This window comes from Stegodyphus dumicola, chromosome 1 (assembly GCF_044657685.1).
Source record: "Stegodyphus dumicola isolate Sdum_Otavi_A_Nest chromosome 1, ASM4465768v1".
Classification (NCBI taxonomy): Eukaryota; Metazoa; Arthropoda; class Arachnida; order Araneae; family Eresidae; genus Stegodyphus; species Stegodyphus dumicola.
In genome coordinates, this window is record NC_140768.1 from 225,167,909 (window position 1) to 225,187,324 (window position 19,416).

General features: G+C 32.9%; 2 protein-coding genes across 3 annotated transcripts in view; one reads left to right on the forward strand and one right to left on the reverse strand.

Moving 5' to 3' along the window:
• Nucleotides 1-8,618, forward strand: part of LOC118201047 (uncharacterized) — a 29,631-nt gene extending 21,013 nt beyond the window's left edge. For both annotated transcript variants that reach the window (XM_035373069.2, XM_035373067.2), the window contains 2 exons: nt 632-1,658; nt 5,673-8,618. In XM_035373069.2, the coding sequence (XP_035228960.1) occupies nt 632-1,658; nt 5,673-5,792 (1,147 nt within the window). In that variant the 3' untranslated portion in view covers nt 5,793-8,618. The remainder of the gene's footprint in view (nt 1-631; nt 1,659-5,672) is intronic.
• LOC146999486 (ankyrin repeat, SAM and basic leucine zipper domain-containing protein 1-like) overlaps nt 6,081-19,416 on the reverse strand; it is a 109,438-nt gene continuing 96,102 nt past the window's right edge. Inside the window, exons 11-12 of the mRNA XM_085826084.1 lie at nt 15,740-15,844; nt 6,081-6,393 (exon numbers count right to left, since the gene is read on the reverse strand). Coding sequence (XP_085682210.1) covers nt 6,190-6,393; nt 15,740-15,844 — 309 coding nt within the window. The 3' untranslated portion in view covers nt 6,081-6,189. The remainder of the gene's footprint in view (nt 6,394-15,739; nt 15,845-19,416) is intronic.

Consider the following 19,416-nt stretch of genomic DNA (forward strand, 5'->3'; position numbering starts at 1 on the left):
TCCAGATCCCAAGGCTAGGAACAAGTATCTCTGAAATGCAACTGCTTATCAAGTTTTCATGACCCCTGCTTGCAAATGTGGTACAGTCTTCTGGATATTTACAGGACTTGCAGAAGCCATGTCACGATGCATTGCAACTGTTTTTCACAACCGAAATGGAGTAACATTAGAAAGTACTGTTTCGACTGAGCATAAAATGCAGTGCTGATTTAGTTAATGCATTAACTATTTGTACTACTAAGTTGTGTCTGGTAACCCTAGGGAAATATGCTACTGTAAATCATTTTGGCTGTCAAATTGTTAGTATAGATCTTAAGCATTAAACTTTCATAATTTAACTGATGTGCGATATGTTCCCTTAAAAAGTATTTCAAAGAGGTATCCTCCCTTCAGACAGATAACCGTTGCATGCTTTGCCTATAAATTAAACAATAATAATACTGTTCAAATCGAAGATAATCCAAACATGTACACATATAAATTTAACAATACAAAAACTAGCATAACTTCTCTAAACAGCTTAATTCTGACTGAAGAGTTTGGGAACTACTGATTTGTATGTTGATATTAATATTATACAATTTTTTTAATATTTAAAATATATATTTATTTTTATTTTTCATCTACATAGGTCGTCATCTTCGCATGGGAGCGAAACTCAAAATAAACCTCATGTATCTGTACAAAGGTCAAAATCAAACTGCAGTTTGCCTCCATTCATTAACAAGAAAGTTCAGCATGTCAATAAAAAGAAAACCACAGAACACGAGTCAGAGTGTAGTTTACCTCCATTCTGTAATAAAGCAAAGCAGTTTGTTCACAAAGAGAAAATTACAGAAAATGAACTCAAAATAGAAGCAGTAATTACTATACCAGATATAAATGGAAATGGTGATGGTAATGATAACAGTCAGCATAGGGCAGTTAAAGATTTAAAGTGCCTTTCAATAGTACAGAAAAACAAATGTTCTGAATATAAGGCTCCAGATGATCTCAAAGATAATCAGTCTAAGGAAAATATATCAGAAACTATTACTGCTGTAGTAAATCATAACAAGAAATGTAAAGAAGATGCAAGTTCCATTGCTACAGGCTCTCAGAGTTCAACTCCACGATCTATTAAATATACAACTAGAGGACAGAGTCCCAGTGCAGATAAAATAAAAGGAGAAAAATCATATCAATTTCTGAACAATCTTACTTACACAATAGCCAGCACAAGATTCAAGCCATGGGAAAATTTCAGCAACACATACATGTTATCTAGAGGTACAGCTTTAAAAACTAAACAGTTTACCAATGTTTACCCACCTAAATCAGCTGATGAGTTGCTATCATATGGAAAAAATACAAACTCTAAGTCCCACAATAAAAGGTCTGTAGCTAGTGCCAGAGGAAATCATGAACACACTCCCCCTTCACATGAAAGCACTGTATGTACTTTACCACAGATTAAAAACAGTGAGACTAGAAACCAAGCTACTAAGTGCATTTCTAATGAAATAAATTTGCCAATTCTTCAGAATAAAAGAATTTTATATTTTGAAGATAATGGTGCACGTAGTTTTGAAGTGCAGCTGAGTAAAGACTCATTTGATCGTAAAATAGATAAAACATTATTATGTAGCATAATGGAATGCAACAGTGGGCCAGAAAAGGTACTTTTTAAAGTAAATTAATGCAGTTTGAGTTAATTATAAACCGACTGATAACACATTTGACCAAAATTAAATTTTTACGTCTAGTTTTCGATATAGCTGCAAAAAGCATCATAATTTTTTTTATATAAAGGCCACAGTCAGGCAAGACCTCATTTAATTACTTTGTGTGTGGGGGGGGGAGGTATTTCGTTTACTTCTATCTTTAATGCATTTTGAAGACTTCAGAATTTTGACTTTATTCTTTTTTTTTTTTTTTTTTTTTTTTTTTTTTTTTTCAGGGTATCCAGCATTAGATGGAGATAATAGTTGGTTTCAAGAAGGCAGACAACTGGTTATTTTTCATTAAGTCATTTTATAATGCTATATAGTTATTTTAATTAATAATTAATTATTAATCAATATAGGAGGATATATATAAGGAATGTATAGCTTTTACTTGACTGAACTTCATCATGAATTGAAACCTAATTTTAACAACACAGGTTATTCATTTTTGGTTTTGATTTGTATAGAAATGTCTTTGTGACAAATCATGTCAGAATGTCAGACAGCCAATTTACCATTTTTTAAACTGGTATATCTTTTCACTGCTGTGTTTTTCCATGTGCTGTATTTTTCTTTGCCTGGTGAGAGTGCTTTTCAGATGAGATCCAGTTTTCATGTCTGCCGTTGTTATAAATGGTTAATACACAGCATTAGAATATTTCTTAAGTCTATCAAAAGTTACTGCTATGAACAAACTGGTGTAATATTTTTGGCATTCCCAAGGCAGGTCTCCTGGGTCTTGGGAGCTGCCATTTTAAGATGGTGGAGGGCGTGGGACATATACCTGCTTACCTTTGTTAGACACCAAGTGTCCCCATCCTCCATCACCTATAACATTTTTCAGTTATTTCCTTATGCACTGATATATATTAGATTAGTTACAGATTTCACTTTAAAGTTGGTTAATTGAAGCACAATAAGGGAGTTACTGAGAAGAATGGTATTGTGAAGGATTTCTTAAAGGAAATCATTTCATGTTCATGGGACATGCTCATATATTAAGGAAAAATCATAAAATTATCATTCAGCCAGCCCATTCACCAACTACCAAACCTAACAGGAATGACTATAACTTCAGCAATCTTAGTTATTTCTAGATTGAGTGATCTCAGTTTTATTTTGATAAAAAGGGATATTTTGTAGTGAAAACTTACTCTTTCTTGTTCTTATTTTAACATTTGCTTTTATTCCTGTTTTGTTCTTCATTTGAGTTCCATAGGGTTTTTTTAACAACTTGACATGATTTTGAGAAGAAAAACTATTAAAAAATATCTTTAAAATATTTTTTAAAATTTAGCTTAATTAAATATTCAATTTACAATTTATAAAACATTTTGTTTGATTTTGAGTATAATACTCAATGTGTGATGATTTGAAAACTTGATCATATTATTGAGAAAATAGGTACCTGAATTTGGTCACATGTATTATCAGTCACGTTGTATATTTAAATTATTTTTTAAAAATTTACAATAAATGTTTTCTGGTTTTTATGAACTTGCATATCTGCGAACTTGAAATAATAATCATTAGTTAAATAAACATGTAGAAGGGAAAAAGAAGTGCTGCCCCTTATATGTACACATAATATCTACTTCTCTGGTTCTTAATTTTATATTTTCTTATCTATAACATTTAATTATTTAATCTACTGAAGAAGAATGGATAGTCGGCTCAAGTTGCATTTTATAAGGACTTTAAACTGATTGCTTGCTCAAAACATGATTGAGACTTCATTCTATTTCTAAATTATTGTAAATATTACCGAAATTCTGATTTCATTTCTTCTATATAAAGCACATTATTCTCACATTTAATTAAAGAAAACAGAAAATGCAGTATTAGATACTTCATCAAATTTTAACACATTCCCATGGCATTTTATTTTAATTCCAAAGTTCTGAACATCAGTCTATAGTTTCTGCATAAAACAAGCTAATTATTTGAAAATTATATAAAAAATTACAGTTATTTAAGTAATAGAAAAAAATATATTTTCTGCACACATGTTAAACTGGTGCGACATTTTGTTTATTTCTGTAAAATGCCCAATTTTCAACCATTATATTGTTAATTAAACTTAATTTTTATTCACCTTAGGTTTTTCACATCAAAAGTTTTATGGTTTCAATAAATTATAATTAGTAAAAAGTACTACAAAACACATGAACAACAACAACAAAGCCTCCCTAAAAAACTATTGATATGCAAGAGAATTGCAACAGAGTGATTTTAATTCAGATTTGAATTGAAAGTATACCTTTAGCAAATAATTAATCTAAAAAACTTTATAATAAATATCTGAAATAGTGTTTTCTTTGGTCATTTAAAAATTACATCTTTAGTGAATAATTCAACATGAAGTCTGTGAGCAGATTTGAAATATAAGTAAAAACATTAAGTTTGATCTGCTACGAGGGCGTTTCCCCCCCCCCAAAAAAAAGGTCTCCTATTTTTTTAGATATACAAAGAACCGTTTATTTTCTATAATTGTTACATCACTTTAAAGATTGAAGCATGCTGTATTTTTCAACATAATCGCCATTTCGGTCGATGCATTTTTGTAGATGCTGTGGCAGTTTTACAATGCCCATGTCATACCAGCTTGCCGCCATGCCCTTCAGGAAGCGTCAATTGAGTCCAAGAAGTTCTCCTTTTCGTCTCCATAGCGGTGAAGAAATTTGCGGGAAGAATCAACCCGTTGCCGTTTGTGGTCTTCTGTCAGCATACGCGGCACCCATCTTGCACACACCTTCCAATATTGCAACTTTTCCGTTAAAATCCTGTGGATGGTGCTTCTGGAAACCTCAGGAACCAAAATGCACAGAGCATCCAGAGCGATCCTCCAATCTTTACGCATGAGTTTCTTAACTTTCGCGATTGTCTCTTCGGCAATTGACGGCCTCCTGCTCCTTTCTTCGTCATGAATTTCAGTACGACCTGCTGTAAACTCTCTACACCACTTGCGAACGTTTTTGACATCCATGCACGACTGTCCATACACTTCCATTAAAAGGCGGTGAATTTCAACCGGTTTAAAACATTTTGCGTTCAAAAATCGAATAACTGCGTGCACTTCGCAGCAACGTTTATCGGGAGCTCCATTTCGAATGGCTGCCAAGCCAAGACTGAGCATCCGAGTGAAGCGCCTGCGTGCTTATGTGGTAGTGGAGAAGCCACCACTCACAATAGTGTTGCCAACAACCGTATTAAAACTTTCCGTACGTCCCCAAAAAAATAGGAGACCTTTTTTTTGAGATTGCCTTCGTATTTACTGGGAATGTGTTAGAAACACATTCCATTTTTGATTAGGCATTTGTAAATAATACTAATAACAAACAAATGAATGTTACTAAATTATGGACATCTGATATACATACTATATATAAAATAAACTATCAATTGATAGTTTAATTGATAATACTAAAAATTGTATCTCCATACTGCTGTCTGATGACAATAAAAACCAGTATAGTGGTACAATCTTTACTTTTTAAAATTTCCTGTCAATAGTCAAGTCAAAATTGCAATATATGATGCCATAAAGTAGCCATAAATGTAAAACATGTACTAAAAGGAAAACTTATGCTCTCTAATTATAGAGATTATATATTTTTATATCATTAAACGTGATTTAACAGTATCATTTTTAAGGGTTTTAAAATCTAAAATGAAAGAAAATTAAAATAGGATTATGTTTTCATTTTTAATGATATTTCAAACTTGATATTAATTTGACGCTAAAAGCATATCTTATTAATTTCAAGCAAAAGTTGAATTTTATCAATTATGCTTCATTTTGACATAAACTTCTTACAGGTTTTTTAAGTGCGTTGAAAATTTATTATTTAAACATGAAAAGATAGATATGAAATATTAGCAGTTTTGCGATTTCATAATTTTGAAATATTTGTTTTTAGTGTATGAAATTTCATTCTTTTAATTTTACATGTCCTGTATTTTCAGATGGTCCAAACAGGCTCAGGAGATGACAAGAATAAAATTCTGAACTTAGAACATCAAACAATGAAAGTTCAGTGTTCTGAGATACATAAAAAGGAAAATCTGATAGTTCCAGAAGCCTAAAAATATTGCCTTAAGTGCTTATTTAAACTCAAACATTTTTTATTCATACTTTTTTTATTAGCTAATGTAAATCTCTTTCATTAACTTAATACTGGCTTAATATCAAATCTCATTTTAAAAAAGTTGAAAGCTAGTCATATCTTAAATATTATTTAGTTGTGCAATATAAATAGACATTAAATGATTTCTGCTAATTTCAGATATCTTTTCAGGAACATATTTATGAATGTGTATGTGTGTGTGTGTATATATATATATATATATATATATAGTAATGATATATACAAGTAGATGGAAAGACTTTTTTATTTGTACAAAATGGAGTTGATAAGGCAATGTAGTTACTAGATGAATGATATGTCTAAAATTATTAAAAACTACATATATGTACAATGTATTATCTGAGGAAAGGTATCTGAGGTAATCTTATTTGTATAGAAGACTGAATGCTGTTCAGGATTACTGGATGTTTCCACAAAATGCCAACAATTATCGCTGATGTTACAATTGCTATAGCTGTATGCATTTTTCTTCCTTTGGTTTTCAGAGGCACAGTTTCAACTATTAAATCAGCTGGGATGTATTGCACTTTATCTTGTACCTATATGGAGTATTTTTTATATTCAGTGACATGTTTAAACTATTAATCAATAACAGTCAAAACCATTAAAAATCCAACTAGAAATATTACAGCATGAATATAAATATTTCATAAATATACTTTTAAGACCTGTGATACTGAGAATACTGTTTTTACCTTTACAATGCAACAGAACTGTTTTGACTTAAAAATTAATAAATGATAAAATGTGTTCTATACTTTATTAATATATTTCAAATTAAATTGCACTTTCCATTTTAAATCATTTACTTATTTTACAATGGTATGCAAAATCAAAGGATAGCTGTAAAAAATTACATTATTTGTGATCACTGTCCCTTTACTTATCATTACTTTTATATATATATGCTTCCCTGCAATGAATTATGTAAGCAGGAATTAAAAACACCTGTAATGTTTTATAAATATCAGTGTACACAGCACATAGAGAACATTGCATGTGATTATGTAAAGGTTTGGTTTAACTTACTTGATTATGGCAAAGCATGCTAGGGCTATCTACCTAAAGAGAGGGATACCTTCATGGAGCATTTTCCAAGGGAAATTGGCTCCTAGCTGTGTTATACATAAAGGGAACCATGAAAACACTCATGCAGCCAGCACATTCACCTGGAACTGAACCCAGGTCAAAATACCAGAACCAGTGTTTAGTGTACCACTCGGCCTTTGGTTGCCTGATTACATAAAGGAACATTCTGTTTTTGCATCAAGTTTAAGAAAGACATACTATGTTACTTACATTGCAAAGGAAAGATTTGTAGGTAAACAAATATGTACATGCCTGTTATGTCCTGTGTAAATTACAACCACCCACTGTTTTAAAAAATAGATCTGAGTTCCCTCTGAAGAAGAAATGAATGGTAAACACATTTAGTAGACTTAAACTGTAGAAAATTTATTACTCTAATTTAACATTTAAAAATATTCATCCACTGGGAAGAGTGAGTGAGTGGGTGCACTGCTATGATGCAGACCTTAAAAAATCTTATTTGGGAAACATGGCTGTTTGTCTGGCTTTGGCTGGTTACAGATAATTCTACTAAAATTAATCTTAGAAGCTCCGTTGTAATATGCAAAGTAATGCAACTCTTTATTACGATTCCTTTTTATAAAATCAAACAACTGCCATGAAAACTGGGTCACCACAGACATTCTGATGTTTTGTGTTTGCTTCAGATGGGTTAAGAATCAGAATTTAAACTGAAAAATGAAAAGAATTGTGATTCAATCATTTGGACTCCAGTAGTGATACGACCTTAAATGCTTCCTGCTGGGGAATGAAGGTAAAAAAGTTTTGATAGCCTTGCATAAAGGCCATTTTCTCACAGATAAAGCAAGCAATAATCATATTCATCTTTGTGACAGTAGCTACAATAGGATGAAATAAGGGTTACCTCACAATTGCTTACCAAATAGACAAAAGTCTTCAGATGTAGTAGTAGCCCTTGGACAATCAGGACCATTTGAATGAATAACATTCCTAATGACCTCTCCCTTCATATACCTAAGATGACAAAAGTCTCAAAATGTTTGACTGTGATTAATCAGCTCTGTGTCTACCAATCCAATTGCTATTTCTGAATCAATACAGACTGCATGTTGTTACATAAGACAGTGGTCTTAACCTGAAATTGCATGTGGGCCAAAAAAGCATGATTTGAAAGCAGTTGGCAGGTCATCTTAGTTATATTTTTAATGTTTTAATGAAATAAATATTTTTTACGTAAATTTTTAATTATATTAAATATTTATCTAAACATAAATATGATGATAATAATAATGCAAAGGAAAAAAATTCTAATTTATATTCTGTCTAAAATTTAAAGTTAGTTATACTTTGGAATACAAACAAATTGACAGTTAAATATTAAATTTTCAGACTGACATTTATTTCAAATAATTCTAGTATATTGAATTAAACACTTTTAGCTTAACTTACTTACTTTTAACCTAAACTAAAAATAAACAAATCACAAAATATTTTTAGTGGGTCAAAATATGAGAATAAATAATGAGTTTCCATAGTTATCCTTTAATTTTATACACCAGTGTATACAAGTATTTCGTTTTCTTTAGTTTTGAGAGTTTAGTTTGAAAGTCAATTCAGTATGTATTTGTTCTTTGTGCCTTGAAATGCATAAGTTATAATTTATGCTGAATGTAAAGTTTTCTCCATTATTGTGTATATAAAGTATTGTAATTGATCTTTTTTGATTAATTTTTTAACGTTCATTTTTTATAGACATTGATTCTTCCAAGAACTAACTAATAATGCTATAACTTTAATTTAATCTGCAGCAATGCAGATCATTCAGTGAACATGTATTACTCATCATTAATTGAGCAACTGTCACAAAGCACTGAAATGCTATTTTGAAAGTTTTGAAGAACCAGTGCAGATCAGTTAATGTTTTATATACTAGAACTCTAGAAAAATTCAGTAATAATTCATATGAAATGATAGAAGTACACAATAAGAACTTTTAAACACAGAAACCTCATGTTTTAGAATACATGGTAGAGATGCAAGAAAAATTTATGATCAAAGTTTAATTATGTGTAAAAATGTATAGCATAGTAATTAGGAATATTAATTCATATTCATAAATCACCTCTGTAAATGTTAAACTATTTTTTGAACTGTTGAACTGGCCTTATTTACATAATTTCTATTAACTGAGAATTTGAAAATCAATGTTAATTATATTTAAATCCGATAGGATTTACATCCACATTCTAATCATAGCATATAATTTTAAAGTACTTTTTTTTTTTGGCAACGCTGACTTGCATGTGGATCAATTATAAAGACAATTTTTTACATTAAAACACATTTAATGCATTTTAAATGTATTTTAACTGTGCATTATATATCTCTATATATAATTTATTTACTAAAGAAATATTGATTATATTATCTCCTAAGATTAATTTTAATAGAATTATCTTAAAAGAGTGATCCATAGTTAGTAAGTTCAATTCTGAAAATTGTTTTAAAGTAACTTGAATGTATATTGTTAAAAATGCTTAGCGGGGACTTCAATTAAATCATGAATAACAAAATTTTAATTGTAAAAAGAAATAAATGAAAAGCAATTAATTAAATTAAAAGACTTTTAAGATAATTCTACTAAAATTAATCTTAGGAGATAATATAATCAATATTTCTTTAGTAAATAAATTATTATTAACTTACTTTGCAGCAATTGCGCAAGTAGTAAAATAATTCGATTTCGCACTAAGTGAATTTAAAATTATACAACATTATATATATATATACACTGCTAGCCACCCAAATTGCAACACCAAGAAAGACAAGAGATATCACAATAAAATTTGTTTAGTAGATAACATGATGACCAAGTATCAACTGATTAAATTTATAAACTTCTGTGAAGTATGGTTCCTTCCAGAATCAGTAGCCAGAGTAGCCGCCATTGTTGAAGATCACTGCTGCCACACACCTCGGCATTGATTCAAAGAGACTTTGGATATGTTCTTGGGGTACAGCAGACCAAGCAACTTCTACACGTTGCCAAAGTTGATCTGGTGTGGCAGCTTGGGATGTAATCTCGGACAATCGTTCAGCAACCATGGACATGTTTTCTATCGCCGAAAGATCCAGAAAGCGAGCCGACCAGAGAAGCAATTCAATCTGCTGACTGACAAAGAACCCTTGGACAATGCATGGAACGTGTGGTCCGCGCATTATCCTGTTGAAATATGGCTAAGGGCAAGCCCTGAAGGTAAGGAAGGAAAACTTGCCCCAACACCTCGGAGATGTAGCGCTGGCTGTTTAAAGTACCGGCAATGCGTATTAGAGGAGTGCAAGAATGATATCCAATACCGCCCCATACCATAATACCCGGTGCAGGAGCAGTGTGGCATTGCATAACACAGCTGTTCAGCATCCTCTCTCCATGGTGTCTCCAGACTCGAATCCGACCATCGTGGTGTTGCAGACAGAAGCGTGACTCGTCAGTAAAGACAATTTCATTCCATTCTGCCGTCCACATCCTTCTTTCATAGCACCATTGGTGGCGAAGACGTCTGTGGTTCTGCATCAAGGTTAGATGAAACAATAGATGTCTTGCGGATAGACCACTTTGCTGTAAACGGCGTCGAATTGTACGCGCAGACACTGGATGATGCGTTACAGACTGAATGTGCTGTGCTATGGTTCGTAATGTGACTGTGCGATCCGTCACTGCCATGTGCACAATATTCCTGTCATCATGTGAAGTGGTGCAATGAGGTGGATGCGATCGAACACATCGGTCTGTCTTACCCTCCTGCTTACAACGGTCACGTATTCGCATTACAGTTGTTTGGTTTCGTCTAACATGACTACCGATTTCCCTGAAAGATAATCCACGCTCTCGGTAGGCCACTATCCTTCCTCTGTCAAACTCAGATACTTGATCACACGATGATCGCTGTTTACTACGAGGCATAATTGATAGTTTTTTTTTTTTTTTTTTTTTTTTTTTTTTAACCACAAGAAAAACACAATTGCCAAACTTAAAATCGTCGAAAACTCCAAGCCTTAAACAGCGCTTTGAAGTGGCGCGCGTGATGTGCGTCTGCGCTGAAATTCTAATCATTTGCATATCTCACCTCCGGTAATGCATGTTGTAAATTTCATGTTATTTGCATGCTTCCTTCAGGGTGTTGCATTTACAGTGGCCAGCAGCATATATATATACATCCAATAGTATTATTGGGTTGGTTTAATTCTAGCAAAGCATGCAAGATCTATCTGCCTAATGGAAGACTTCCTTTATGTAAGACTTTCTAAGGGAAACTGACTCATATACATGTTACACATGGGGACACCATGAAAATGCCCATGCATTGTTTGCCTGAAATCGAACCCAGGTCGGAACTACTGCAATATATTGACGAATACAATCATATATTTTGGTTTACTGATAGGAGAAAAACTTTTTATATTCAATTATATTTATACAGTCGAGGATGCCTATTCTTCACCCCAAGAGTCGTCTCCAGTTTGTTGGCCGTGGATCTCGCTACTTGTAAAAACTAGTTTTATCCAGCATTGCATATTCTAGAAGTACAGACTTTTTAGAAAATGCAGGGAAAATGGTTGCCACATCACAAATCATGTTTGTGTAGTTTGTGGTAGGAAGTTGATTATGACTCTGTATGTTTTTCATATTTAAATGAAGAATATGCTTGCAGATCTCTAAATTGGTGTCGAATTTATCAAAAACATGATGATGCATTTGCTATTCCAAAAAATTTCTTTATTGTATACTTTAGACCAGTGGTTCTCAATCTTTTGACTAATGCATACCATCTAAACAAAAATTGGAAACCTTTAGTACCACCACAGCACCACGCTTGAACAAAGCTCAGATCGCATAAATTTACGAGTGTTAGAGAAAAAACTCAATCATGATGTTGCTGTTTTAATTTTCGAATTTAATAGTTAAATATACTTTGCTTCTTTGTGTACCACTGGTTGAGAACCACTACTTTAGACTGCCAAAATTTATTGTCATAATATGTGCTGAACTGAGACAGTATCTGAAACCTCATTCAGAAAATAGAAATGTTCTGAAAGAAAGGCAGGCTTTTTGTACTTTTTCTTAAATGAAATATATATATTTTTTCTATTTTCCAATTATCTGTAAAGCATTTTTCCTCCACATATTTTTTCATCAGTTAATAATATAGAGACATCCGAGAAGAATCTAACTACTTTATGTACACAAAATTAATCTTTAAATATAACAGTCGAATACCTTATGAACAATATTGTGAATCCAATAAGTAATATCTTTCATTATTAAGCGAGATTCACACTATTGTAAAATACATATACAGTCAAAAGTCTTTAAATTAGGACGTCCATAATCCGGAATGATCTATAATCCGGACCTCAAAACTACAAACTTTCTGTGCATGCATAAACACACAATGTGTCTACGCATGCGCATAATACGTTTACACATGTGCATATGCGTTTACGCATGCGCGTTTAATGTATAACGGACAGTATAAGCTAAGCTAAAATTATCTAATTATCTATTTCAGTTAATATTACAGACTGTGTTGTTCCTTAATCTTCTAATTGGATCCGACTTATTATTTTTGGCAGACTGTTAGAGCAATTTTATAAAAGTAAGCTTGAACTTTCGATTATGTCAAAAAGAATTTCCGATTCTGGAGCTGCCAAAGGATCTACAAAGCGAAAGCATGTTTCGATGTCCATCAAACAAAAAGTGGAGGCATATCCTTTGTTTCTCTAAACCATTCTGAAAACTGTTTATCAATTTCACACTGCTCTGTGGGGGGGGGGACGTCGCGGCGCACAATGAACTGGAATTTGATCTTTCAGCACTATCCTTATCTTCAGGGCAGATGTTTTTATGTTATTCAGCTTATAATTCCGTACTAAATGTAGTATTTCATCTCGATGTACTCAGTCTTTGATATGATTTAAATCAAATTCCTCGTCATAATAAATATCACGAATACACATCAAATAGTTTTCTGGTTGCAATTTTCTAATTTCGTCTATGCGTAATGTATGCTTTACACATGTGCGCGTTCAAAGAAATGTTTAATACAGTAAACAAATAAATATTAAGCTTTTTTTTTTTTTGTAAATTTTGATACCTTTAGATCATAATTGCTCTTTATTTCATAAATTACAGTTTCATATTTTTAATTTTATGATTTTTCCATGCCATCTTACCAGATTTAAACTGATGATCTATAATCCGGAAAAACCGATAATCCGGAATCGCCGAAATCCCAACGAGTCCAGATTAAAGACTTTTGACTGTATATGGTATTAAGAGGATAATAAAACCATAAAATATAAAACTTTTGTAACTATTATGATACTTTTACAAATTATTTTTATTTGTATCCTTATTATGATTTAAAACTGATTACGTATAGTTAATATATTTTGTTTTAAATAAAATATTGATGTCACAAGTTTAAATTAAAAAAAAGCTCTTCATATTTTTTTTGGGGAAGAGGGGTTAAAATAATGCATGTCTTTGAAAAACACAGGGACCATATATTTTCAAGGATAACCATGAAAATGAATGGTTACTGTATCTTTCAAACTAATTCGTTATTTATTACTAGTAAATTATTAAATGATTAAAATTTTTAACTGTGAGAGAGATGAGAGTTTTAAAAAACAGTTATGATCATTTGGCCTGCCTTTCTTTCAGAACATTTCTATTTTCTGAATGTGGTTTCAAATACTGTCTCAGATCAGCACATATTATGACAATAAATTTTGGCAGTCTAAAGCAGTGGTTCTCAACCAGTGGTACACAAAGAAGCAAAGTATTTTTAATAAATGAGTCTTATTAATAGTAATGAATTATAGAAATATCAGTAAATTTCGAACTCAGTCATTTAATTGAAATGTTATCTGCCTACCAAATATTTTTATGCATAATTTAAACTTATTGTTAGGTGCTAAGAATTTTAGCCAAAATGATACTACCTTACTATTATTATTCACATTTATCCCGTTTTACAAAAGTGCTGGTTATCCCATACTTTGTAATATGATTTGACAATCATATGTGCAAATTAATGGATCTTCAAGATTCCAGCTGGCTAGGAAAGCTACTTATTCTATGCATAGAGGGAAGCAAATATTCCTTGGAACTATTAATATATAAGATCACATGAACAGTATGTCACACAAAAAATTTCCTTGAAGTAAGTTATGTGTAATGAAACAATCTCATGTATTTCAGCTCAAACTCATTGAATTTTTTAGATCTCGTATGCTTATAAATACATGAAGCAATGCCAAATTAATATATCATAATATCATAATTGCTAATTTTATATACTGTTTCATATGTAATACGTAACTGTCATAATTTCAGATACTTTTATGCCTTACAGCTTTTTGCTTGTGGATCATATCAGTAGTCCACAGCACATGAATTTTGTCTGTCAGTCAGTCAGCCTACTGATAACAGAGCAGTTTCTCATGTTACATGGAAGGGCGGTCCTTTTAAATTTTTTCAGTTTATTCTAAAATATAATCTCCAAATTCCAAATATTGCAAACTTTTTCCACAATGCTTTTTTTTTTTTTTTTTTTCTTCTTTTGCTGCTGGTTGTGAGAAGAATTTGGTAAATAAAAATTACTTAGAAAGTATTTTAGAAAAATAATTGTTTATTTTGCGTCTAAGAACTATAGATGTTTATGCATTACAGAAACTGCAAAAGCTCTAGCTGTGCCACTGACCTGTCCACAGTAAAACAATGGAAGAAAAATATTCCTAAAATTTTGGCTGCCATGCACTGAAGTAAATATTTCTAGAACTTTAGCCACTGCACGCCATAAATTACATCACTTGTCTGTACTGTGATTGGTCTAAAGCTGCCTAAAGGCCTGTCTCCTTTCAATAAAGTCAAACAAACCGAACTATGTATCAGCCGAGTACCAGATAATAGTTTTCTCCATACAGCTGGAAGCAGTATACAATACATTTTTTTTAAGTCAATTTGTTCACGCTATAGTACATGAGAGCCAGTGATTGTAGAATAGGCATACAGGTAAGAAGTGTACTGAATTCCGAGATTTAAAGCAAAATTTGGTAAAACCTTGTCCTATAGTAAAATGAAATGATAGTAAACTAAATAAATATGCCAAACTGCAAAATCAAATGTATCAAGCAAAAATTAAATAAAAGGCTATGTTATAATAATTTTACATTTTTAGGTTGTAGTTATCAGATGAATTGCAAGGATACCTTTTTTTTTAAATGCTCAAGACTTTTTCAGTTCAATAAAAACATCACACTATATTAATTACATATTCATTGATATATGGTGTCTTTAAAGTCTTTATCCAGTTTTAAAGTATTATAGCTTAAAAATGATTAATCTAATTTGAATGAAATATATAAAGTTTGGAAGATACATTCTTGCAGTCTAGTTTTCACACTCACAGTGGTTTTTAATAATTTCTTGGCATGCTTCTTGTGTGAAATTAATCATGTCATCAAGTCTCAACATTACCTCCTAGAATTGTAATCGACAATCTAGATAATTTTCTAATAATATCCATTAAGTAATATCTTGGCTGATATATTTTCAAACCTTTAAGCGTTGCATCAGATACCCCAAAGATCTATGGGAAATGTCTAATTTATAGGAAGCTGTCTCCTCTAGCTAAAATAGCTATTATACCTACTTTTATACCCAATCTGTATTTAAAAAATGTACAGGATATGAAAAAATATATAAATATCAATAAAGATATATTTAATTTATTCCAAAGAAAAATGTATATATTTTATTCGTCTTACCTTTTCTAAATGCATTTTAAAAAACCTGAGTTCATCATTTAAGTTTCGTACATTTTTCAAACTATCTTCCATTTCATCTATTAGGTCATGAACATTTGCAGAATCCTTTGATAGGAAAATTAAAAATAATTATATATAGGCAGAAAAGAAACATACCAAATGAAACATAAAATTAGTAACACAACAACCTTGTGTAGATTTAAGTCAACATCTCAATTGAATTCGAAGGCAAACAGGACCTATAACTGTTTGCCTTTGAAATCAATCGAGATCGTGACTTATCAAATCTAGGCCAAGCTCAATGTTGTTGTGTTACTAATTTTATAAATGATTTCAGTTCACTCTTAGATTAGAAAAAGAACATATATAAATCTAATGTAATTTTTCTTATTTTTAACTCACAAAATTTTCAATTCCCTCTTGGAATAATTAAAAAAAAAAGGGGGGGAACATGTATCTAAAATAATTTTTCTAATTTTTAACTCACAAAATGTTTAAACTTATTTTATTCACAAATAAAATTATTTAATGCTGCATTATACTTGTATTTTGATTACCAACTTCTGTGCCAAGTTCAAATTAAACTGTAATACAAGCCCATTAATTTGGCCCCTAGTCTTGTTAATTAATTGAATGGCATGCCTAAAAGGCTTGATATAAGTATAATGCATGAAGTATTATTTGTAATCTGTGGATTTATTACCAGGAAAAAATTGGAAGGGTAATGAATATTTCATTATACATATATTTATATATGATAGATACTATGTAGCAAAAATCACACACCTAGAAAAAATGCAAATCATAATGAAACTGATCAAGGATAGGGAATACAAAGAAGATGTTGGAAAAATTGGAGAATCAGTAACCTCATTTATTCCAGCAGTTATAGTCCAGAACTGCAATAGATTGATATGATGCAGGGCTGCCTCAGGTGTAGATGCATGTTGAAATGCAACGCACACAAATATCTAAATGCTGGATGCACACAAATATCTAATGCTATCCTGAATGATGTCTCATCAGATTTGGTTAACTGTGCAGTCAATCAGACATGTTTTGCAATGGCTGGAACCAGGGCAAACAATGTCCTAAATGTGTTCAACAAGGAAGAGTTTGGGTGATCAGGATGATGACATGGAGTTTTTATATTATGGAAAAGTCCATAATGCCATATGCTGTGTGCAGATGAGCATTATCATGTTGCAGAATAACCGCCAGTAGGCTCATCAGTACAGGATAGTCTCTCCACCAGGAGTAGAGACTTTGCCACCACTGAAACGTGGAGTCAGACAATCCAGCATCTTATTTTAGACAAACTGGGGCTAATGGCTCATGTTCTATAATAATAGAATTTGGATTTACTTATTTGCAACCTTTGTTGGATTTTGTGCATCTTTCCCTGCAGGGAAATGAACTTCTCTTCCTAACAGGGAAGGTCAAGTGTCTTCTCATCATGGACAGACCTACAAGAGGCCACAGGATGTTGTCAACATAATGTTGGCCTGTCAAGGATGGTATACAGGGTGATTTAACATGACCAAGTGCATATGCATTAACATCCCACAGGTAACACAAGGCATCATGGATATATGCTGCACAGAGGATAAAAGCAGCATTCACTTGGCCACCTCCCAAGCAAGAATGCGGATGCATACTACACTAAATGGCAGAACGTAGCAAAATCCGGGCTTTGTGCAGAAGAGCACAAGCAACAACAGAACAGCCACTTAGAAGCCAACACATGCTAGAATTTCGCAAGGCCAGGGCACAATACAAGCGCAACATTTTGGCTGCAAAACTCTCTTCTTGGATGCACTACATTACCACAGCAACGAAAATGTATGGTGTAGTGCAGAAAATAGCCTGTGACAAAGCATTTCGACCAACAATGCTGACAGCCTCACTCCTACCTTCTGCTAAGTCAGGTTCAGACGTGGCGAGACGAATTATGGACTGCATATTTCACACAGATAACAAAAAACATAGTTCGGCAGCACAAAGGCATGCAAGGCAGCTCTTCAACAAAGCAAAGAAAAGAGCCACTTCCCACAACATATGAGCTTAACCACATAATAAAATACCTACCTCCTAAGAAAGCCCCTGGCCCAGATGGGTTAGATAATATGATTATCAAAATCATCTACTAGCACTTTCCTTCCCTACTACACTCCCTCTTCAATGCATGTTGGAGGCAACATCATTTTCCACAAGGAACGAAAGTGGCAGAAGTAGCCTTCTTCTGCAAAAAAGGGATGGATCCGGCTATACTAAGATCATACCGACCCATCTGTTTATTAAAAAAAAGGAACTTGGAAAAGTGCTAGAACGTACCATCCTTACGAGGCTCAACAACTCATGCTTTGCATCCTAACCAGTATGGTTTTCAATCTGGAATGTCAACTGAAAATGCATTGGATAATCTAACGACAATGCTGTCAAACAATAAGAACGTAGACATGCAGTCATTATTTCCATTGATATCCAAGGGAGCAACCACCATCTGGTGGCCAGACATTATCAGCAGCTTGTCCTCTCTTTCCTGTCCTGGTGTGATAATAGATCTCATTAGAAGTTAACTGGACAACAGAGAAGTCCAGCTTACAATGAATAATGGCATCATCACCAAAAAATTACTCTTGGCTGTCCTCAGAGTTCTTGCTTAGGTTCCACCCTGTGGAACTTAGTAGCAAACATTGCATTCCAGCATTTTAGCAACCTTAATTAAGTCAAGATTCTGGCATATGCTGATGATTTCCTCATTATTGTAGCGGGCTGCAGCGACATCCAACAAAGATCGCAGCATTGTCTAGATATCTTTTCTCAATGGGCCAAGGAGCATAAACTTGAAATACGTGCAGAAAAAAACACAAGCCATGATAATAGGACATTATCATGCCCTCAGGAGAACCTGAGAAATTCATTAAAGAACAGGGACATTCATTAAAAACAGTCTCAGAAATAACATACTTAGGTTTCTCCTTTGATAATAAACTTTCATGGACGCCTCATCTTACAATTCTCAGGCAGTGCATTGGCAATCTCACTAACAGTATGAAACTTACTGCGGGTATGAAATGGGACATACCGGCAAATTTCCTGAAATCTTGGTACAAAACCATTTCAGAACGCATTATTTTGTACGGAGCCTCCATCTGGGGCCAGAACCTTAGTTCTACCATGAGGAAAACTTTGCTTTCCATACAAAGAAGTCAACTTCTGCTCATCTGTTGGGCCTATCGGACTTTTCCAACATCTGCTCTACAAGTCATTGCGGGTCTTCCCCCTCTTGATCTTGTAGTCGAGAGAGAAGCCGCAATGATAAAAGCTACAAGGCTTAATAAAAATACATCACTGTGGGGACACAGCATAATCCACACAGACTATGAAAAATACAAATCTCGTTATCTTTGTCACCCAGCACAATTTGACCTAATGGACACCATCCATATAAACTCAGATTCTCCAGCACAAAATTATCATGCATTATACACTGATGGATCTAAGACAGAGGCTGGCACAGGATGTGGATTCTGCAAATTGGATAAAGGCAGCATTATCTTCTGGAAACGAAGACTGAACGAAAGTAATTCAGTGTTTCAGGCAGAACTCATACACATACCAATCAGCCACAGTTATAGGAATGGTCTTAATCAAGTTCATATTTATACGGACTC